The following is a 25160-nucleotide window of genomic DNA, read 5'->3' on the forward strand; positions in this document are numbered from 1 at the left end:
TAGAGGAAACTTGTTTTCCTGCTAAAGGCCAGTCCAAAAATGGAGACATATCTATACTATACTCAGTCCAATTCTTTAAGAACTCCAGACAAAATGACTAGATGGAGTCCTTTTTAAAAGTGACAACATTATGTTTCATATTTGTTTTTGCCAACATTAAAGTGCAAAGCCAAGAGCAAAAGTAAAATATATTGCAGGTTATCGGTATTTCTTTTAGGCTTCTTGTTCCTTTTTTTACCTGTTGATTCTGCCAGTATCACCCTCCTGCCCTAGGGTGACAACAACGCTTACTGACTACATGATCTATACAGGTGCAGTGTTGTCACAATAGGTCACTAACTCCCAACCCTAAGCCAAATATACACAGAAAATGTTTTGACCACCCAAGGAAAAAGCCAGTGCCGGGCCCCACCTGCAGCGCATTTTTTTATTTGATATCAACACCATACCTCCCAACTTTCTGAGATGGGAATGAGGGACACCTATCAGCAAAAGTATGCAGGCATAGGACACACCCCTTGCTACGCCCTCTTAAAGGAGAATTGTACAAAAAAAATAAGATTGGTTAAACCCACAAGTGCTTTTTTTACCACTACTATTTCTTTATATTGGCTTTTGGAATTTACAAATGCAGCAATTTAGAAATCAGATGAAAGTTTAGTGCTGGGAAACACTTTTTGATAGATAAAAAGTGCATTTTATATACATCTATATAGATCAGACCAAAATGAGGGACAAATGAGGAGAATGAGGGACATTGCTCCAAATCAGGGACAGTCCCTCGAAATCAGGGACAGTTGGGAGCTATGTCAACACCTCTGTTTGGTTGCTAGGCAAGAAGAAATATAGGCAGTACTTCCAGGTATGAGGAGCATTCGAATAACACCCCTTCCTCCCACATGAGTCCTCAGCCCTGTGTTTCGTCAGATTAGGCGACTCGTCAGAATTTGTAACGGAAGTGACGTTCGATCGCCGCCATCTTGCTACACCCCACACTCCGAAGTAAGGATACAGTGAGAAGGCGGCAACCAGACATCTTGTTACACCCACCGGAGTCTTGCATTTTACACCTATTTTTAACAGTAAACTGAGCTTATAAAGTGAAATACGGTATTTAAAAATCCATCTGACTGTTTAGATGTTGAATTTTAAAAGCAGCAGCAAACCTGCTAATCTCACAGGTTTGCTTATCTGACAGAACACTGTTGCTTTATAAAAAATCGACATCAAAACAATTTGAGGGGTTAAAGGGGTTGTAAAGGTTTGTTTTTTATTTTCTAAATAGGTTCCTTTAAGCTAGTGCATTGTTGGTTCACTTACCTTTTCCTTCCATTTCCCTTCTAAATGTTTTTTTTCTTTGTTTTCTTTGTCTGAATTTCTCACTTCCTGTTTCTCCTAAGTAAGCTTGCCCCCATCATCTATGGGGGTTAGTCAGCCAGAACAGCTTACTGAGGAGGAACAGGAAGTGAGAAATTCAGACAAAGAAAACAAAGAAATAAAAACATTTCGAGGGGAAATCGAAGGAAAGGGTAAGTGAACCAACAATGAACGGAACCTATTTAGAAAATAAAAAACAAACCTTTACAACCCCTTTAAGGTGTAACAAGATGTCCGCTGTATTCTTACTGTGGATGAGTCCAGAGTGTAGCAAGACGGTGGCGTCGGAACGTCAGTTTCGTTACAAATGTTTAGCACTTGAGCGTTTTTAATTTCAATGGCCATAATAAATTATTATTCATTACACACGTTTACAAGCATCAAGGGTTTTTTCTCTCATAACGCTGCTGCTAGGAGGAAAGGCATCTAGAAGAATTGGAAAAACGTCCAGTGTACATGAGGCCTAAAGATGTCTACACATAGGGTTGTCATTCAGGTTTTGAGATGTGCTGACTTTAGATGTGAATTGTGCTTAGTATATATATATATAGTTCTTCTCTAATTAGGGTAGGAGCTCCTACTGCAGTCTTCAGGATGAAATGTTGTGCTTTTCATCTCCTGTAATATCTGTAGAGGAATGTGACATAGTGTGAAACCGTCATGACAGCTTTGTACCAGAAATGATAGTGCAGTAAAAATATACGTCTCCATTTGACACAGTGACAGAGTATGCCACAGGTAATCAAGGCAATGTTTCATCACGGGTTCAACTTCTTTCCTATTATGCTACAAGTTCTAGAGAGAGGAAGCATTCATTAAGCTTCCAGCAGTGTGTGCCACCGACAGACTTCCTGGCCTTTTGACTCTTTCATTTCCAGCCAATGAATTTGCTCTTCTTCTCCACTGCTGTTCTGACCAAGGGAAATCCATCCAATCATTTTCTTCCTTTTCATTGCACGCCGGTTGTAGATTGAAATCATCAATGTGACATCAGTGAGTTGAAACAATGCAACTTGGAAGATAAAGGTCTCTTTGTAGACTGGGTTTGGTTGGCCCCTACGTACTGATGTCTTACAGCATGACAGTTCGTGTCCCACGGCGTTCAGAAGAGAAAGCTTTCCATAGGTATCTGTAAGAGGGGAAAAAAAAAAGATTCTTAGATGTATCCATATGTATTGTATATGCATAATTCTATAATTCTATAATTCTAAAATAGGATTTTTGCTGTAGACTTTGATATGCAGTTGGGTTGGTTTACTAAAAGGCAAATTATTATTATCATACAGGATTTATATAGCGCCAACAGTTTGCGCAGTGCTTAAGGGTACTTTCACACTGAGGCGCTTGGTGTGATGGCGGTAAAGCGCCGCTATTTTTAGTGGCGCTTTACCATCATGTTTGCTGCGATTTTCGCCCGCTAGCTTTTAATAGAAAAGCAGAGGGACTATAGGGAACACCAGGGATTTTACACAAAGGAAGCAATATAAAGAGAACAGCATACTTTTTCATCCAAGTACATGGTACAGCAAGCACAGATCAGGAATATGAAATGTTGGGTTTTCATATTCTTTAAACTCTAGCACGTGTGGTTAGGTAAAGACTAGGGATGAGCGAAACTGGGAGTTTTTGCTTCACCAAAATTAAAATAAAATCTTTCCATGTTGGTGAATTTCAGTGCACAATGCATTTGAAGTCAAAGGATAAATTGACATAAGGGTAGTTTTTAGTGTCAGGCCTCGTACACACGACCGGTTTCCTCGACAAAATCCATCAAGAAACTTGGTGGCAGAGCTTTTTTGCCGAGGAAAACGGTTGTGTGTATGTTTTTCATTGAGAAAACTGTCGTGGATCTCAACGAGAAAAAAAAAGAACAAGTTCTCTTTTTTCTCGTCGGGAGTCTCGAAATTCCTCGTCGTGTTTCTCGTCGGGCTGGTTTACGACGAGAAACAAGTTCGTGTGTATGCTAAGAAACGCGTGCATGCTCAGAATAAAGTATGAGACGGGAGCGCACCTTCGGTAAAAGTAGCATTCGTAATGGAGATAGCACATTCGTCACGCTGTAACAGACTGAAAAGCGCAAATCGTTTCCTACCAAACTTTTACTTAACACGCAGTAACATGAGATTAGTAAATGCAGCCCCAAGGGTTGTGACAGTGGAATCGAACTTCCCCTTTATAGTGCCGTTTTACGTGTTGTACGTCACCGCGTTTGAGAGCGACGAGATTTTTTCTTGACTGTGTACGCAAAGAAAGCTTGACAAGTTTCTCGACAAGCCTGACAAGAACCTCGTCGAGGAAAACGATGTTTCTTTTACGACGAGATTCTCGGTCGTGTGTCCGAGGCCTAAGGGTGAAATGGGAAAGCTACTGAGGGTTTGAGAAACTCTAACAATCCCAAACTTTTTCTTGTGCCAAAAAATGGCCTGGTATTAGTTAGGAACATGACCATAGATGTGCACCCCAAAGCTCAAACACGTATGCGTGTGTGCATGTGTATATATACTGATGTTGTCAGTAGGGCGGAGATTGGTTACAGTAGGGCGGTGGACGGTGTCAGTAGTTTTACATTTTTTTAGGAGCCTCATTAGAGGGCTTTTGTAAAATATCAAGGGGATTCTGTACCACACAGGGTAATGAGGGTATACCCAGGCACACCTGACACACCCTGTGTGTTCACCTATGAACATGACAGTAAATATTGTTATGAGAAAGGCTGTTTGTAGCGGTTGCCTATATGTCTTGTCACCCATTGTGATTTTTTGCCTAGCCAAGAGTGACAGGCTCATTAAATCAGCTGCTAAAACCTTCCTTTTTAGTGATAATCATACTTTTTTTTTTAACCCTTAGCCCAGATAAACGTCCCTCATTAGAACCCCTCAAACGCAATGGGTTTTATTTGCATATACGATGATAAAATAAAAAAACATTCGGACTAAACCACTGGTATGGTGTTTTTTCTCTCCCAAATCTCTTGAATGTCGTCTAAAGCACCTCCTAGAGGCTTTTCACAAGTCACCAACTAGGCCTAATTATAGGGATCACTTTGGATCCGGTGTTTTCAGCCTAACCCCTTCTTTAATAAGTGTACAGTCTCTGTGGACTTTAATTAAAAAGCCCAGCATGCTCTGCACATTGAATGTCACAAAGGCAGTGACTCACGGCCAGGCAGACAGCACCAAATCTGTTGGACTGAATGAAAGGTTCATTTATTTCATATTTATTTCATATATGCTATACAAATATATATAGACTACAATTGTGCAATTTATTGGTATAGGGGATTAATAGAAATTTGCTAATATATTCCTCTAAAATTACCGTACTTTTATAATGGCATTATATGAGGTGCAAGAATGCTGTGTGGATACTTGTTTTCTTACCTGTTTCTGAATGTACAAATATGCAACATTTTCAGTATCATTTGAAAGGCATCCTCCTAATGAGAAGTCTGCATAGCCCTGGAAATCTCATGGCTACCATCAATAGGCGCGCCTAATTCAAATGAGGATGGGGGGGGCGTGTTTTATGTTAATTACTTGTGACCCGACGTGATTGACGCATGCGCCGTCCGTGTACATATCCCAGTGTGCATTGCTCCAAAGTACGCCGCAAGGATGTATTGGTTTCGACGTGAACGTAAATTACGTCTAGCCCTATTCACGGACAACTTACGCAAACGACGTAAAATTTTCAAATTTCGACGCGGGAAAGACGGCCAAACTTAACATTGACTACGCCTCCTAGGGGGCAGCTTTATCGTTACGCGGCGTATCTCTTACGGAAACGGCGTATCTTTACTGCGACGGGCGCACGTACGTTCGTGAATCGGCGTATCTATGCATTTACATATTCTACGCCAAACTCAACGGAAGCGCCACCTAGCGGCCAGCCTAAATATTGCACCTTAAGATACGACGGCACATAAGTGTATCTCAGTTTGAGAATACACTTAAACTTACGACGGCGCAGATTCAGAGTTACGTCTACGCCGGCGTAAATCTTTCTGAATCTAGCTACTAATATGTATTTTATCTATCGGTCTGTTCAAATGTCATTGTTTACTGATTAGCTGCTGACTAACATAAAGAATTATTTCTGCATCCTTTCCAATTTTCCACTATTTCCAAACCTCTTCCTCTTGGTATCATAAAAAACAATTCATTTTAATTTTCATCAAAACACACTTTGCATCAAAATGCAAGGTTTGCTTATTCTTTTATAAGCCGTCACTCCGGTGTATACTCTGCAATCTTGTTTTTATTGGCGAGTAACATCCACTCCACACCATCCAGTTGGGCTAATGCCTTGTACACATGATCAGAATTTCCGATGGAAAAAGTCAGACAGATTTTTTTCATCAGATATTCCGAGCGTGTGTGTGCCCCGTCCGAGTTTTTCCATCGGAAATTCCGACGGACTTAGAAAGAGAACATGGAAATTCCGTTTCTCCGTCTGTATGAAACTCCGACGGAGAAAAAAACACGCATGCACAGAATCAAGTCGACACATTCTTTGGAAGCATTGAACATAATTTTTCTCGGCTTGTCATAGTGTTGTACGTCACTGCATTTGGACGGTTGGAATTTGGTGTGACAGTGTGTATGCAAGACAGCTTGAACGGAATTCCGGCAGAAAAATCCATCTGAGTTTATCCCGACGGAAATTCTGATTGTGTGTACGGGGCATAAGTGTAGCAATAAGTTGCTAAATGTTGTACCTTCATGAAATGTAACCATATTGCTACACTTGGAGGCTCCTCTCTTCTTTTTTTATACTCAGTTGTGACATGACACTACTCTTATATCAAGACATCGCTTGTATATCAAGGCAAAATGTATTAAAACATTTTGCTTGTCTTGCAAAACGCTCTCAAACCAAGTTACTCTCAAACCAAGGTTTTACTGTACTGTGTGTGTGTGTGTGTATATATATATATATATATATTTATTCATGTTGCTCTTTTACGTGGAGCATCTAAAGAATAAGCAGACCTTACATTTTGATAGCTAAGCAATGGCTTAGGTTGGATAAGCAATAGCAAAGGCTAAGTGGAATAGTACTATAATGAGGATCCAAAATAAACTCACATATAACCACTTATCTCTTTTACCTCCCTTCTGTGCAATGGGGACCAGCATAGAGTAAAATAAAAACACTTATTGTGCATTATGGGATTAGAGCATTTTTTTTCCTGGTTCAGACCAGCTATATAAGGCCTCGTACACACGACCGGTTTCCTCGACAGAATCCATCAAGAAACTTGGTGGCAGAGCTTTTTTGCCGAGGAAAACGGTTGTGTGTATGCTTTTCATCGAGAAAACTGTTGAGGAACTTGACGAGGAAAAAAGAGAACAAGTTTCCTCGACGGGAGTCTCAATTTCCTCATCGTGTTCCTCGTCGGGCTGGTTTCGACGAGAAACATGATCGTGTGTATGCTTAGAAACCCACGCATGCTCAGAATAAAGTATGAGACGGGAGTGCACCTTCGGTAAAAGTAGCGTTTGTAATGGAGATAGCACATTTGTCACGCTGTAACAGACCGAAAAGTGCAAATCGTCTCCTACCAAACTTTTAGTTAACACGCAGTAACATGAGATTAGCAAAAGCAGCCCCAAGGGTTGTGCCAGTGGAATCGAACTTCCCCTGAACGACGAGATTTGGTCTTGACAGTGTGTACGCAAAGAAAGCTTTTCGAGTTTCGTCGAGGAAAACGATGTGTCTTTTCCAACAATTACATGTTTTATCTCCATCCTGCTGTGTATTTAAACATCACTAGTCAGAAATGCTCAGGTTAAAAGAGTGTAATGCCCTGTACACACGATTGGACCTTTTTCCATTGGAAATTCCGACTGTGTGTATGCCCCATCAGAGTAATTACATCGGAAATTCCAATGAATTCCATCGGAGTTTACATAGAGAACATATTCTCTTTTCCTCTGATGGAATTCCAATATGAATTTGGTCAGACAAAGGTCTGATCGTGTGTATGGGGCATTACACGCTGTAAACTATTCCAATTATCTATTTGCCAATTGATCCCTGTCAGTTTTATGAATTTGGTCATCTTTCAACTCTACTGACAGATGTCCAGCTCATCTGGTCACTCAGTCCAGGCACAGAAACACCAATTACATATGAGTCACCAATGCCTATATTTTCGTGAATTATTTTGTACATCCAATCTGTGCAGACATCTCATAAGTATACACAGGGTGAGAATTTGATGTCATTGCTTGTGCGGATTGATGTGGCTCTGTCATAACATAGCAGACACGTTTGTCTTGGTTATCTGACAGTTGCAGATTAGATGCCTGTTGGACATATTTAGTTAGTGTTGACCAGAATACTTTAACAGCTCAGTCCATTGAAAGGGGATGTTTTAGTTAGACTATGTTGAAATGTCAAATCTTTATTTTTTTTTAAATAGAGTAGAAGATGGATTCGGCAGAACGGGGCTTCACCGCAGTACACATTTGCTGCGCAGTAGGTCAGCATTTTGAGAATTAAAATAGGCAGTGTGGAGGCAACATACCCTTACTACCTTTGAAACGCCCTCTGACAAGCAATCCATCGTGGATCACTTATCAGAGGCGCAACAATAGCCACTGTTACCCACGGTTTATTAGTGTGCTGCTCAGGCTTGATCTTTGTGTGGAGTAGTGTGGGTGATGCCGTGTCCGCTGCAGGAGTGCCAACAAGGGATGGAGCTTGTCCCTGCTCCTGTAGTCACTGGAAGGAAAAGAGGAAAGATCCCTGGTGCCGCACTTCCATTGAGTTCTATGGTGGTAGTAAGAGAGACAACCTCAGCCTGGACTCCTGCCAGGCCACGCCTCCAAAGTGTTTCACTCCACCCCCTGGAGCTTAGTCATGGTGATCGGTCCAATTTGTAGCAAATTTGCATGGCAAGTCTCTAGCAAGAGCAAAGTTGCAGTGGTGAGTTTACAGCAAGAGCTCTGCAAGTCACTGCGACCCCTGTGGTGGGATGACTGTTGCACAATATAACTGAACCAGAACTTGCAGCAGATTTGCAGAATGTTTGCAAAGAAATTTGATCTGGAATCATGCAGTGTGGAATTTCTGCAACTGTGCAACAAACTTGTGAAGCCTGGCAAGTCTATCAATAGCTTAGCAAGTCATTTTCAAACTTGCAGCTCTATTGCTTGCTATCTGGGTAACGGTTTAAACCTGTCCACATACTTGGAGACTTTCTAAAATACAGATTTAGGACAGCAGTATGCAAGTGTGTGCAACAAAACCTTCTGTTTTTAACATGACTTGTTCGACAGGGCCAATTTGGTTTGTTTTCAGTTGAGCTGGTAAGTATGCTGGGAAGTTTTTGTCTGTGAGTTACATCACAATCTACCCTTATCCAATCAGAGAATGCCTTGTAATTACTAAAAAACTACAAGGCATCATTTGGAAGGGTGGTGACGCAAAGCTAGTGACCCCCTGTGCTCAGTGTGCATACACAGGAAGTTACATAAGCAGGACCTGCAAGATCGTGGCTGTCTCTGGATGTAGTATGGTGTAGTAATCTCAATGTATAGTGTAGTCCGATTAGATAATTGATATTTAGATGTTAGTATGATGACTATAAATTTGTTGTTCCGCAGCAACACACCAGGCTCTCCAGAGAATGCATTTTATTTAACGAACAAAGTCCAAAGTCCACAGGCGATACAAAATCCAACAGAGCATTTAATTCTGATCTCTTTCTAGACCTGTGCCTTCATATCAGAGAATACATAGAGAATATGTTCTCAGTGACAAGACTCACCTCCAGAATTATATTCCCTATCCACTGAATAGCTGAGCAATTTGATCTACATCCTGTCTTTCAGAGTGACAGGTAATGGCCCCAGCCGGAGACGGCTTCCAATCATCACCTATTCCTAATTTTGCATCCTTGCATACTAATATACTCCCTCTATTATGTAATTAGATTACATGTGGCCTGAGTAATGGTTTGATTGGTTTGATGTGTAAAATAGGCTCATCCTGTCTCTTTGCCGATTGACAATCGACAAGCGTCTTTTGATGTGTAACATGTAATTACAGGTTTGATGTGTAAAATAGACTTATCCTGTCTCTTATCCTGTCTGCATATTGACAATCGACAAGCCTCTTTTGATGTGTAACATGTAATTATCTTAACAGGTACCAAATGTCAACTGAAATCTGGCCTGGTCAATTTTGGATTTATAATCTAATAATACAACATGTATACACATATATATATATATATATATATATATATATATATATATATCACACAATATCCAACAAAATCGCCAACATATATTACAACATATGGGTCATTATTGTGGTTTTCAGCCTTCCCAGCATCCTCCAGATATGGGATATGGACAATTACATTGTGGCAACCTGGACCAATGTAAGTTGGCAATAAAGATAATTCATACTGTATAGTTTCCGTTTTAATTCTATGGTTCATGGGGGTGGGATATCAGCATATCACATTTCCTTAGGTGGATTAAAGGTTACATTTAGAAAACTGGTCTTCCAGTTCTACTGAAAAGCCCAACTGCAGGAATAAGACAAAATCTATCCCTGCAGTGGGTCCACACACAAACACACACTGCAAGGGTTAACTGCTCACTCGGTCTAGAGGTGCAAGAATAATGAGTATTTTTCTTATTCCTGGCTCCAACAGGGTCTCTCCAGCAGCGCAACCTAACTCAGGAAGCCTCATCTCTAAGGCACTACTGGCCATGGTAGCACTTCTGCCTCTTCCATGTACAGTGCAGGGTTAAGAGCTCTGCATTGTACGTGATGACGCAGAGGGACCACCCTTGGCCTGGAGACAGGGCCGGATTAACAATGGGGCTGATGGAGCTGCAGCTCCAGGCCCCTTTCTCAAGATAGGCCCATTTGCCCATTTTTTTTAAGATTTTTTTTTTTCTAAGATCGAATTTGGGGGGTTGTAGCTCGATGACCAGAGGTCACAGAAACCCTACATTTGGGGGTAGGCATGGGAAGAGCTACCCCACAACTGGTTAAAATATGGGACGGCTATCATTTATGGTTTCCGGAGATACGGGCCTGCTTGCACAGCCTGTCAGAAGCTACATACAGAGCGGCCAATATAAATACAAGCTGACACACTGCAGCAGACTGATAGGATCACAGTGCTTATAATAATTATTTGTATATTACTCATGGTAATTAACCCCTTGCCACCCAGGCCAATTCTGACACTTCTCTACTACATGTAAAAATCATCATTTGTTTTTTGCTAGAAAATTACTCTATGGTGGTCTTTGCACTTTTTATGTTGCAGGGTACAGAGCTGCACAATTCTAGCTAAAATGAGAATTGCAATTTTTTTGCTTAGAAGATAGATCACGATTCTCTCACGATTGTTGCGGCGTAACATCATCTTTCACATTAAAAAAAAAAAAAAAATGGGCTAACTTCACTGTTTTGTTTTTATGATTTTTATTATTCATTGAAGTGTGAAAATGCAGTGTGACATAACATATTGCAGCAATAGCCATTGTATTCCCTAGAGTCTCTGCTAAAATATATATAATGTTTGGCAGTTCCAAGTAATTTTCTAGCAAATAATATTGCTTTCTAACTTAAGAAACAAGTGTTGGACTTTAAGTGGTTAAATTTAGTTACAATGTTTCATTTTGTTTACAAACTTCGCAGACTGCCCAGATTTGTTCTTTACACACAGAAGTTTATCCCTTTGATCTAAGAAGGAAGTGTCAGTTACAATGTTTCCTGTTAAAAACTTGGCAGACTGCCCAGATATTTTCTTTTGACAGCTGAAAGTCTCTCCACTTGTTATATGAAAGAATCAGCAAACTCTGCATTGGAGATCGTCAGGGGGGTTGAATCGAGATCACGATTTTTTTAACGATTAATTGTGCAGCTCTAGCACGGTATTTGCGCAGCAATTTTTCAAACATGTTTTTTTGGAAAAAAATGTTTCATTCATTAAAAAAACAGTTAGTTAGTTAAGTTAGCACAATTTTTTTTGGTATCCTAAGCGATGCTTTACATTTTTTTAGGTTACATGTTTAGAGTTACAGAGGAGTTCTAGTACTAGAATTATTGTTCTCGCTCTAACGATCGTGGCGTATGTAACCTGTGTGTATCTGGCTCTGATACTACCAGTGCCTACCCAGCCACTGACTAGTATCTCTCCCCAGCCTGTCCCCACACACCCTCTCACCTGCTGACCTGTGGATGGGGGAATCACTCCTGCAGTGTTATTGTGTTCTGCCAGTGCGTACAATGATCAGTGTTGCTAACTTTAGCTGGCAGCACTGATTGTTTTAAGAAAAAAAAAACAGGCTGGTTGTACTCAAGTTGATTAATAGATTGACTTGTGTAAAACCAGCTAGCCCATACATAGATTGACTATGGCTGGTCTCTGCATAATTGGCGTTATTTCAATCCATGTATGACCCGCTTAACCACTACTCAGTCCCTAAATATCCTTCCACTCCTGTACATAGTGCTCACTGTCATACTCTCCACACTCCTCTCCTGTACATAGTGCCCACTGTCATACTCTCCACACTTCTCTCCTATACATAGTACCCACTGTCATACCCTACACACTCCTCTCCTGTACATAGTGCCCACTGTCATACCCTCCACACTCCTCTCCTATACATAGCGCCCACTGTCATACCCTTTACACTCCTCTCCTGTACATAGTGCCTGCTGTCATACACTTCTCTCCTGTACTTAGTGCCCACTGTCGCACCCTCCACACTCCTCTCCTGTACATACTGCTCACTGTCATACCCTCCACACTCCTCTCCTATACATAGTGCCCACTGTCATACCCTAAACACTCCTCTCCTATACATAGTGTTCACTGTCATACCCTCCACACTCCTCTCCTATACATAGAGCCCACTATCATACCGTCTACATTCCTCTCCTGTACATACTGCCCACTGTCATACCCTCCACACTCCTCTCCTGTACATACTGCCCCATCATACCCTCCACACTTCTCTCTGGTACGTACTACCCTCTGTCATACCCCCTCACTCTTCCTGTACATACTGTCCATTGTCATACCCTTCACACTCCTCTCCTGTACATAGTGCTTTTTAACGTACCCTTTGTACTCCTCTCCTGTACATAATTCCCACTGTTAGACCCTCCACATTCCTCTCCCTCACCTGCACATACTTCCCACTTATATACCGTCCATACTCCTCCCCTATGTCGCTTACCCACAAAAACAGTTCTTTAAAATTTTACTGAATATCCTCAATGTTACCAGCTCTAGAATTGAGACACTTTTGTTAGTTCAACTAAAGGAAATATCAGTTCTCATATTTGTTCTGCCCCATTATTAGTACTCATTTAATTTTGTGATTACTACTATGATGTATAGAGGAACATCGGGGATCTCAGCTACTCTAAATATAGCACTTATATTAAAAAAGTGTCCCTGAAAATATTTTTTAAATGTTGGCAACTGTGCACTTAGGCACTGCCCAAGGGCCACCGTCCACCGGGTCAGTAGGGGGCCCCATGAGAGGCTCCTGGGATCCTGTGATAATAAAGCGGTAGTAAACTTTCCTGACATTACTACTTTTTAGAGGCCCTGGGGTTGGTTATGCCACAACGTACAAGTATGTACAGCATATTAGCACATTAGTGTACACTTCAATTTTCAGACTGAGCCCTCCAGTGCTGCGATGAATCAGGCGGGGCCTGGACACTTCCATCTTCACCCGGTCTTCCTTCTGGGTTCTGTGCCTTTGGTCACTCGCCTTGGCTGGGCTGCGTTCATGTCATTCCCACGCATGTATTTATTATTTATTACACCCCATTCACACCTCCGCGACAAAACGCCCGACGCCGGCCGCTCGTGCCACTGGAGGGGAGAATTCCCATTGCTGTCTATGAGATGGTTCACATCTCATAGACGCCGTACAACTGCGGCATGAAAAAAAGTCCCGGACCCTTTTTTTCAGGCGGCATTGGCGTTCGGCCATACAAAGCAATAGGAAGGATTTGTAAAAAAAAAGTTACACTATTCGCGGCAAAATACGCCGCGTACGCGGCGTTACTTGTCGCGGAAGTGTGAATGCAGCCTAAAAGGCCCCACCAAAATCCTCAGCACCAGGCCCATGATGTTCTTAATCTGGCCCTGCCTGGAGAACTGGGGGAGACAAGGAGAAAGCTGCCACTGGTCTGGAGCAGGATTCAAGTAATTAATAACCACCTACGATCATTTAACCCTTGGAGTTTGGGGGCCCCACTGCAAGGGTAGAGTTGAGCTTTAAGAAAGCAGGGATATGGAGGGCGCTGTCCTTAGTTCTCCCGGCTCTTGCTTTACGTCTTTTTGTTTATCTCATCTATTTTAGTGCTATGTGTAACTTTGCACTCTTTCTGGCAGGAATTGTGTTGCATGGGGTGTGAAAACACTTCCTGACTCACATCCTGTGACACCTGTGAATTTTCATCTTAAATAGGTATTCTAGTAGCTGATGTAATGTTGATAAAGATATAATACCATCATTACCATGTTTTGGGGCCAAATACACACAAATCCATCTCCATGATTAGAATTTAAAGTGTACACCTTTTTTTCGCTATGCTGTTTTTTTTTCAATTTTTTGACAAAATATTGTAATGTCATCAGATTTGGAGGGCAGGGACAGGGCCGCCGTCAGAAATTTCGGGGCTTAGGAGTGTTTAGGGGTGTGTCTATGGGAATGTTTGGCCATTCTTCCAGAAGTGCATGTGTGAAGTCAGGCACTGATGTTGGACAAGAAGGCCTGGTTTTGCAGTCTCAAATCCCAAAGGTGTTCTATTGGGTCGAATTCAGGACTCTGTGCAGGCTAGTCAAGTTCCTCCACCTCAAACTCGCTCATCCATATCTTTATGGACCGTGCTTTGTGCACTGGTGCGCAGTCATTTTGGAACAGGAAGGGGCCATCCCCAAACTGTTCCCACAATGTTGGGAGCATGAAATTGTCCAAAATATCTTGGTATGCCGACGTCTTAAGAGTTCCCTTCACTGAAACTAAGGGGCCAAGCCCAACCACTGAAAAACCTTCCCACACCATAATCCCCCCTCCACCAAATGAATTGGACCAGTGCACAAAGCAAGGTCCATAAAGACAAGGATGACTGAGTTTGAGGAGGAACTTGACTGGCCTACACAGAGTCCTGACCTCAACCTGATAGAACACACCTTTGGGATGAATTAGGGCAGAGACTGAAAGCCAGGTCTTCTCATTCAACATCAGTGCCTGACCTCATAAATGCGCTTCTGGAAGAATGGTTAAAATATTCCCATAGACACACTCCTAAACATTGTGGACAGCCTTCCCAGAAGAGTTGATGCTGTTATAGCTGCGAAGGGTGGGCCAACTCAATATGGAACCCTACGGACTAAGACTGGGATGCCATTAAAGTTCATGTGTGTGTAAAGGCAGGCGTCCCGATACTTTTGGTAATATAGTGTATGTATACTGGCCCACTCTACTAACCCGTATGTTCAAGTAGATATTATAACTATACTTGTCCTACTGTCCCTGTTTCCGAATAACACTGATACTTTCTTATGTCCAAATATTAGAGTTTGGTTTCATAATTAGTAAAAAGACTGCATATAGCTCACTAACATGAACAAGGACATCCTTAGCTAAGTGGAGGGATGTTGTTGACTGGTTCATGTACAGTATTACATAACATCATACAGACAAAAGCATTCTAGACAAATAGCATTTTTTTTCAGATAATGTGCCTGTCAAAGAAATGTGCCTGCCATCTCCCTTTATAAAAGCAGACCCTGAAGTATTATGGTGGCAATATTTGCTATGGTATGAATTAATTCATAGAGTGAACACAAAGCCCTTTAGTCTCATAAGCTATTGCAAGAGAATGTAAACGTCCTTCATTTTTAGGCGCCCATGATCTTTTTTACAACAAAAAAAATTCTACTGTAATAATCTTTTTGCTTGTTGGCACAGGTTTCGGAACTTCACTCGTTCAATCATCATTGACTATTTTTAATCCTTATGCTGCTAGCCTTAGTAAATAGATATACGGTACTTTTCTATCACATTTACTTGTTTTAAACTTTTTTATTCAGTAGTTTCCAGGCCTAGGCAAATTATGTCATACATCCCAGGAGTCTTCAGGAGGGAAGAGGAGGTTTTCTCAGCAAAGCACACTCTCCTTCCTGCATGCCTAAGCTAAGGGCAAATGAATTCCAGGAAGTAAATGCTACAGCAGGGCTGCCCAACCAGTGGCCCGGGGGCCACATGTGGCCTGCGGAGCCCTCTTGATGTGGCCCGCGACCTCCTGCTCTGGTATGGAAAAGAATAGTGTTATTAACCACTTAACGTCCGCCGCACGCCTATATACGTCCGCACAATGGCACGGACAGGCAGAAGGGCGTATATATATACGCCCTTGCCTTCTAGCGGGTGGGGGGTCCGATCGGGACCCCCTCCGCTGCGTGCGGCGGGCGGGATCCCTCGGGGAGCGATCCGGGACGACGGCGCGGCTATTCGTTTATAGCCGCTCCGTCGCGATCGCTCCCCGGAGCTGAAGAACGGGGAGAGCCGTATGTAAACACGGCTTCCCCGTGCTTCACTGTGGCGGCTGCATCGATCGAGTGATCCCTTATATAGGGAGACTCGATCGATGACGTCCATCCTACAGCCACACCCCCCTACAGTTGTAAACACACACACAGTGATCCTTAACTCCTACAGCGCCCCCTGTGTTTAACTCCCAAACTGCAACTGTCATTTTCACAACAAACAATGCAATTTAAATGCATTTTTTGCTGTGAAAATGACAATGGTCCCAAAAATGTGTCAAAATTGTCCGAAGTGTCCGCCATAATGTCGCAGTCACGAAAAAAATCACTGATCGCCGCCAATAGTAGTAAAAAAAAAAAAATTATAAAAATGCAATAAAACTATCCCCTATATTGTAAACACTATAAATCTTGCGCAAACCAATCGATAAACGCTTATTGCGATTTTTTTTACCAAAAATAGGTAGAAGAATACGTATCGGCCTAAACTGAGGAAAAAAAAAAATTTATATATGTTTTTGGGGGATTTTTATTATAGCAATAAGTAAAAAATATTGAATTTTTTTCAAAATTGTCGCTCTATTTTTGTTTATAGCCCAAAAAATAAAAACCGCAGAGGTGATCAAATACCACCAAAAGAAAGCTCTATTTGTGGGGAAAAAAGGACGCCAATTTTGTTTGGGAGCCACGTTGCACGACCGCGCAATTGTCTGTTAAAGCGACGCAGTCCCGAATCGCAAAACCTGGCCTGGGCATTTAGCTGCAAAATGGTCCGGGGCTTAAGCGGTTAAAGGAACTTTTATTACTAAAATCACAGTGTGTGTGTATATATATATATATATATATATATATATATATACGGGCATATCTGTCCTGCAGTGGTTACTGGGCAGCTTTCAAACTGATCCACAGGTGCAGAGCAATGCAACTGCAGGTTACCTGCACTGACCCCCTTTCACACGGTCAGTCCGACCCAATTGGACCCTCCATTCACCTCTACGGAGTAGCAGATGTAAAACTCCTACCTCCAATCCGATCATCAAAAAAAAGGTAGAATGAGCTGCCATCCACCTGCTCCACTCATTGTGGCAAATCCCTCAATTTAACAAAACAGCTCCCATATCTGCAATTAGCTGTTTGCTGGCAGTTTGGCTTTAAGGGATTTTATAACAAAACACAAATGTGACTGTGCCTCTATGATCTTATTATCCTTTTAAATCCCACACAAGAACCTTTCAGACACTCTCGCTTACATAAAATATTGATATTTACAAAGCGTCTACTCACCGGGTGGCCTATTGATGGCGAGGTTACGAAAATGACTTCCTTTGATCATTTGCACAGAAAGGCGTCCTGTGGTAGCATTATACGATAGCCCCACCAGAAGCTCCGGCACCCCGCCATGCGACAGAGACAAAGCGCTATCAGTGGGCGAGACGGCAGAAAAACTTAACTCGGAATCGCCGCTCTGTGGAAATACAGCACAATATATTGGTTAGACATTGTCACTATTATCAGTACAATTTAGTTATGTAGCAATAATATGTTCCATAGTGATCAATGAGAAGTGTCCCTTCTGCTGCTGGCTGCTCTTAGGTTTCCACTATTGCGATTTTTGCCACGATTTTGATGCGATTTGAAGCAATGCATGTGTATTCTTGAGGCCTATGGATCTCAAGTCACATCAAAGTGGAACCAAAGTAGTGCAGGGACTACTTTGAAGTCGCACAGATATGAACGGTACTCATTGGAAATCATGGGGTACGACTTGTCATGTGACTTTGCAGTCCAAAGTCACATGACAAGTCGCACTAGTGGAGACGTAGCCTTAGTTGAGATCTTGAGTCCTCTACTCACCCCCCCATACTACCTCTGCAGTAATCTTCTGGTGCTGGAGGGGTTAACACGATCAGCCAGGACATCCCGCAGGCACTAATCAAGAGTGAAGACTACGCCTGCCCTTTCTGCCCCATTCTCCCTTTATAGAAGCCGTATTATAGCTTCCATCAATGAAAAACCCTTTATGAATGGAGGAGGTGGGACTTTCATACATCTATCCTGTCCTCCATTCATAGAGAACTTTTCATTGATGGAAGCTATAGTATGGCTCCTATGAAAGGAGGAGGGGGACAGAAAGGGCAACATAGTCAACACTCTTCACTCATTTTAACCCCATCGCACCATAAGATTACAAAAAGCTCAAAAGGGTGAATGAGTTATTTTGACAATTTCGTCACACATAGGACAGCTTATAAAAATGTATTGGCTGCCCTATGTGTGTGGTGCAGCAATAAACATGTACAGTGGAACCTCGGATTTCGAGTAACGCGGTTACCAAGTGTTTCGCAATACCAGAACCTAATTTTTTTAAATCCTAACTCGGTTTGCAAGTGTTGTCTCGCAAAATGAACAGGATTCAAGCCAAAGCGGTGTGCAGTACCGAATTTTTAGGTATTTTCGTTATCGTTTTAACAAACGAAAACAAATGCGCAGAATGCAAAAACCGAAAAAGATCCGACATAAACAAATGCTTTATTTTCGTTTTCGTTGCTACAACAGTTCGATGTAGATAGGAGATTCGACATGACGCTGACAATAACAATCTGTGTCTATCGAACCTGTGGTCGAATGTGCCTAACCGAACTCTATTAGTCCAAGATTATTCGACATGGAGAGAAAAGATCCGACATTATAGAGAGAAAAGATTTGACATTATCGCTGCTGGAATTGGGTGGGGGAAGTAAAATAAAAATAATGATGAATGTTATTGGCTGATTGTAACCAAAGAAGAGGAGCAGTAAAATAGCTAGAACTAACTTGACAATTCAACATGAATGACGAAGATTCGGCGAAGCATCGAAAAACATACAAACGTCGAATCTGTCATTGAAGGCTTATGGTGTTTGTCGAAAGTTCTAAAATACAACAAGCAGCTAAGCTGTACGACGTCGCAATCGTACATTTCTGGTCAAATGCTCGGCCCATAGGCTATAGAAAAATTCTAATGTTGGTTGACTAGTAATAATAATTAATAAATATAATTATTACTAGTCATAAAACATTAGAATTCTACTATAGCTTGTAGGTGGAACATTCGACTGGAAATGTACAATTGCGGCGTTGTACAGTTTCGCTGCTCCGTCGAATCTTCTTTGAACATTCGACAGACACCATAAGCCTTTATTGACAGATTCGACCTTAATTCATTCAGATTTTCGGACGAATGCAATTTCTAACGAAAAACAAAATAGATTAAAACAAATTTCGGGATGAAAAAGAAATTCCGAAACAAAATATTTCAGTGTGCACATGTCTACTAAGGTGTGGCCGTAGCCGATCAGCGCCGTTTGGAGCATTTTTTAAATGATCGGAAAGGCATTGGAATACGCCATTTCCGAGCCTTTCCGATGTTTGTCAAGGTCAGCCGAGCTGTCCTCTGGCCTTTTCGTGTGTTCCCGAGGCTCTCCAACGCCCCCCCCCAACCGCATGCGGTATTGCATGCCATTGAAGTCAATGCGGAACAAATTATTTTAGTTTCCATTGACTTCAATGGGAAAACTCGCTTTGATATGCGAGTACTTCGGATTACAAGCATTATCCGTTCCAGGAGAATGCTCGCAATCCAAGGTTACACTGTACGTGGCACAATTTTTTGCACGCTCATGTAATGTTAGAACAGTTAGTTATAATTAAGCACATTTTATTGTGTGAAACTGCCCTCGTCCATATGTTGGAGCTGTGATTCGTACATTTTTTAATGTGAAGATTTCAATAAACTTGAGATGTTTTATCTGGTACATCACTGCAGTGCCGTCAACCTCTTTTTTCTTTTATATAAAATGTGAATGCAGCATTTTAGCATTTTGTGTACATTTGCAAAAAAACTGCGATGTGTATATGTGTGCCACACGCATAGGGCAACCCATTTCATTTCAATGCCTGCCCTATAAGCAACAAATACAGCAAAGTAGCTCATGCGCCTTTTTGAGCTTTGAGTGTCACATGTTTTTAACTGTGCGTTTGGCTGCAGTTGGAGTGCCATTAACCTTGCGACATACGTCTTTTGCATATGTTTTTTATAGCATGCAATTCCTGAAAGAAAGTGGATACATACAGTACATGCATACAAACTCACAATATTACTGTGGGCAGCACAGTGCCTTAATGGTCAGCGCTTCTGCCTAGCAATACTTGTTTAAATCCCAATCATGACACTACCTGCCTGGAGTTTGCATGTCCTCCCTGAGCCGGTCTGGTTTCCTCCCACACACTAAAAACATGCTGGTAGGTAAATTGGCTCTAGGGTATGTGTGTAGCGCCCTCTTAGTAGGCTGCTAGTGTTTAGGTAAATTTAATATTTGGCTCCCCAGTAGCCAGGGGAGTGGTGGTCGTTTGCTTTTGTCTGTTGTGGGTTCTGCTGTTGCAGGCTCAGCTGCTTCCCCCTGCATTCCACTGGATTCTGGGATATAGTGGGTGGAAAAGTTTGACCCTGGCCTGTATGCCCTTTCAGCCAATACCTGGTCTGGAGAGTGAGTGACCAGCAGGGGGCTGATTGGGATATAAATAGGCTGGGACATAGAACAGCTTCCTCTTGTTCCTTGGGGAGAAAAACCCAGTCTGATTGCTAAGGGCACCCCTGGGAGGAGAGCTACAGCACTGAAGAAATCCTTTTTTTTTTGGGGATCCCAGCTCCAATTAGGGCTCACGGACCTTGTCCGGAGTATTTTGAGACAGTGCAGGAAGCTCTACAGGGGATCCACACCAAGGGCACCAAGAACAGAGACTGAATGTTACTACAGGAGGTTTTATAGGTTAAGGCCCCTTTCACATGATAAGCCCGCTCGGATCTGTCTGTCCATTTTTCAGGCGGATCCGAGCGGGCCACCGATTGGCTCCTATGGGCAGGTGGATGTCAGCAGAGATGTGTCCACTGACACCTGTCTACCATCCGATCTGCTAAAAACAGATGGCGGATCGGATGAGATCTGATGAAAACAGACATGCTGGGGCAGATCCTCGTACAGCGGCGCAGCTGTACGCCGGGCGCAGCGTATCTAAGATACACTACGCCGCCGTAACTTTTTTTTTTTAAATCCACAAAGAATTTGCGCCTTAAGTTACGGCGGCGTAGTGTATCTTGGGCGGCGTAAGGGCGCGGAATTCAAATGGTTGTAATGGGGGCGTGTTTTATGTAAATACGTCGTGACCCGATGTAAACAACGTTTTTTTTTAACTGCGCATGCGCCATCCCTGGGGGTATCCCAGTGCGCATGCTCAAAATTTAACCGGAACAAGCCAATGCTTACGACGGTGACGTCATTCTACGCAAATTCCTATTCGCGAACGACTTACGCAACCGACGTAAAAAATTCAAAATTGTACGCGGGAACGACGGCCATACTTAACATTGAGTACGCCACCATATAGCAGCTTTAACTATACGCCGGAAAAGGCCGAACCCAAACGATGTAAAAAAATGCGCCGGCCGGACGTACGTTCGTGGATCGCCGTAACTAGCTAATTTGCATACTCGACGCGGAATTCGACGGAAACGCCACCTAGCGGCCGGCGGCAAAAATGCACCTAAGATCCGACGGCGTACTAAGACGTACGCCTGTCGGATCGACCCGAGATGCCGTTGTATCTTGTTTTGTAGATACAAAACAAAGATACGACGCGGGAATTTTAAAATTACGCCGGCGTATCAATATATACGCCGACGTAATCCTTTTGTGGATCTACCTCGCTCAGTGAGCAGAGATGGACCATCATCCACCGGCTTAGCAGAGTTCAACGGATCGATCTCCCGCTGAGCTGGCGGACTCCGCTGAACGGATCCACCCCTTGTGAACGGGACCTTAGTGCACTCTGTTGCAGTTTTGCTAGTTGCTTCTGGAGTATCCCAAGGCTCACCTTTACCCCATCCAATTAATCCAGCAAATAAACTACAAAAAGACATGCACAGCCTGTTTTCTGACTCAAGAGAACTACTGTGTGCCTGGCTGCCATGTGTCTATCAGGGAAAAGAACCTGGGACCAAACAGCCAGCCCCGTCTGTGCTACATGTGTATATATGAATGTGAGTTAGTGACCTTAGATTGTAAGCTCCTTGAAGACAGGGAACTGATGTGAATGTACAATATATGTAAAGCGATGCATAAATTGACGCCGCTCTATAAGTACCTGTAATAAATAAATTATATTGAGCCGCTCAGCCTGCATGTCTTCTAAAAACCTGTCAGTAAAACCTTTCACGCATTATATTGTCACCGATAGCGCTTCTTTTGTCACATTAATATTTCCAATTTGTATTGTCGGAAGTTGACAAATCTTCAGGTGGTAACTATACTGATCACTCATTTCATACGCTGCTGCAGTATATAAATTGCTGTTGTGATGTGATACATAAGATGCACTTTTGGTGTCATATCATTTGCTGGTGATATAATGTGTTGTCTAATGTTCTGCCGCGGTCTGAAGTGCTTTCATTAGGTGATATAATTTGCTATTGTGGCTTGATGTGTTCTTACTAGGTTATACAATAGTTGTTGCAGCAGTATAATGTGCTGTCACAACTTGATAGAGTGTGCTGTAGCGGCTCGTATAACATACAATGGCAGTGCAGTATAATGTTAGCAGTTCAAGTTAACGAGTGTGTGATTAAGGCCCCTTTCAAACTGGGGCGGGAGCCGCGGTGGCGGTATAGCGGCACTAAAAATAGCGGCGCTATACCGTCGGATTTGCCACGGGATTCGGCCACTAGCGGTGCAGTATTAACTCCCGCTAGCGGCCGATAAAGGGTTAATACCGCCCGCATTGCGCCTCTGCAGAGGCGCATTGCAGGCGGTATTGCCGCGGTTTCCCATTGTTTTAAATGGGAAGGAGCGGTAAAGGATCGGTATACATACCGCTCCTCTCACCGCTCCAAAGATGCTGCTAGCAAGAGATTTGTTTCTCTCCTGCCAGCGCATCGCCTCAGTGTGAAAGCCCTCCGGCTTTCACATTGAGGTTGCTGGGCAGGAGTTTTTCAGCTGTACCGCCTGAAAAACTCCCCAGCGTGAAAGGGATCTTAGGGAATAATCTAGTATTGAAGCACACTCCTATAAGCACTTATAGCAAATGACTTGTTCATCAAAATGACAGCCTAGTGCATTTTAATTATCCAACACTTCAAATCGTCTGCAAAAAGAACTTCTGACCCAACGATTCAGTCAGTATAGCTCTTTATTAACCACTTTAAGGACTGGAAGGATTTGCCCCCTTAATGACCAGGCCAATTTTTGCGATACAGCACTACGTCGCTTTAACTGACAATTGCGCAGTCATGCGATGTTATACACAAACAAAATGTATGTCCTTTTTTTCCCATAAATAGAGCTTTCTTTTGGTGGTATTTGATCACCTCTGCATTTTTTATACTTTGCGTTATAACCAAAAGTAGAGCGACAATTTTGAAAAAAATTCAATATTTTTTACTTTTTGCTATAATAAATATCCCCCAAAATATATATATAAAAAAAATATTTTTTTCCTCAATTTAGGCCGATACGTATTCTTCTACAGTACATATTTTTGGTACTAAAAAATCGCAATACGCGTTTATTGATTGGTTTGCGCAAAAGTTATAGCGTCTACAAAATAGGAGAAAGTTTTATGCCATTTTTGGTATTTATTTATTTTTTACTAGTAATAGCAGCGATTAGCGATTTTTATTGTGACTGCAACATTATGGCGGACACATCGAACACGTTTGACACTATTTTGGCTCATTTTTACAGCGACCAGTGCTATAAAAATGCACTGATTACTGTGAAAATGACACTGGCAGTGGAGGGGTTAACCTGTAGGGGCGCTGAAGGGGTTAAGTGTGACCTAATGTGTGATTCTTACTGTGTGGGGGCGTGGCTTGGCGTGTGATGTTACTGATCGTCGTTCCCTATGACAGGGAACAGACGATCAGTGACAGTCTCACTAGGAAGCACAGGGAAAGGTTTGTTTACACTCACCTCTCCCCGATCTTCAGCTCTGTGACCCGATCGCGGGACACTGGCGGCGACGTACCTGTACACCCTTGTGCCCAGCTGTGCCATTCCGTCAACGTATATCGTCGTGCGGCGGTCCTTAAGCGGTTAAGACTGTTTTTTTCCGTTTAACCCAGCGGGTTGGACAAAAACAAAAACAAACTGTAAGCTTCGGTCGGAGCCTCTGTACTAACTATGCAAAGTTAGTATAGTGATCTACCCTGCTGAGCTGTTGTGTTATGACAGGGGGACAGGCAATTGGCTGAGAGTGCTGATTGGGAGTTAGTCGGCTCCTGGTTTTCCAGCATGCTCGTCCGAAGGAAGCCGGATTCTTCTGCCAGACAGGGGGGCACACAAGGGCCGAATGTCTGTCTTTTTTTTTTTTCAATGGACCGATGTCTCCTGACATTCCGCCAGTATGTATGGGCCTTTAAACTTTAGGAGGGCTGGACTATGGCCAGTGGGAGTAAAAAATGCCCCAGTGTCAGTAGGTGTAAACAACGCATCAGGTTTGTGGTCAGTGGGAGTAAAATAATGAACAGGGCCAGTGATCAGTAGGAGGAGGAATAGAGCTCCATCATTGGTCATCACAGGTCCAGTTAAATGTGAAAAACTACTATTAGCTTCAGCAGTCTATTTCACCCAAGGTTCTGTTGAACTCTTGGGTTTCTCCTGAACTTTCTAGAGGTTCCAAAAAGACACCAAACGATACGCTTAGGCCCTGTACACACGACCAAACATGTATGCTGAAACCGCGGTCCAGTTTCAGCATACATGTTTGGTCGTGTGTAGGCGCGAGCGGGCCGAATTCCAGCAAACATTTGCCCGCCGGGCCTTTTCCCAGCGGGCAAATATTCCTGGACGTGTTTTAAAACCGTCCGCTGGAATCCTGCCCGCTCGGACATGTACGGTCGTCAGTACAGACCTACCGTACATGTCCGAGCGCCCGCCGTCCCTCGCATGCGTCGAATGACTTTGACGCATGCGTGTAAGCCTTTAAATGGCAGGCCCGCCCACGTCGCCGCGTCATCGTCGCGGCGACGACGCGGACACGCCCCGCGTAGTGTTTACGCGCGGACTTCTGTACGATGGTTAGTACAACCATCGTACAGAAGCCCTCTGGCAGGCATGTACGGTGAAAACGGTCCGACGGACCGGTTTCACCGTACATGTTTGCTCGTGAGTACCCGGCCTAACTCTCC

At 42.8% G+C, this 25160-nt stretch overlaps 1 protein-coding gene across 3 annotated transcripts in view; it reads right to left on the bottom strand.

The window, feature by feature from the left end:
- Positions 1 to 1545: 1545 nt before the first annotated feature.
- SYT16 (synaptotagmin 16) overlaps positions 1546 to 25160 on the bottom strand; it is a 111946-nt gene continuing 88331 nt past the window's right edge. For all 3 annotated transcript variants that reach the window (XM_040333750.1, XM_040333749.1, XM_040333748.1), the window contains 2 exons: positions 17225 to 17405; positions 1546 to 2506 (listed from right to left, as the gene is read on the bottom strand). In XM_040333750.1, coding sequence (XP_040189684.1) covers positions 2193 to 2506; positions 17225 to 17405 — 495 coding nt within the window. In that variant the 3' untranslated portion in view covers positions 1546 to 2192. The remainder of the gene's footprint in view (positions 2507 to 17224; positions 17406 to 25160) is intronic.

Source organism: Rana temporaria, chromosome 13, assembly GCF_905171775.1.
Source record: "Rana temporaria chromosome 13, aRanTem1.1, whole genome shotgun sequence".
Lineage (NCBI taxonomy): Eukaryota > Metazoa > Chordata > Amphibia > Anura > Ranidae > Rana > Rana temporaria.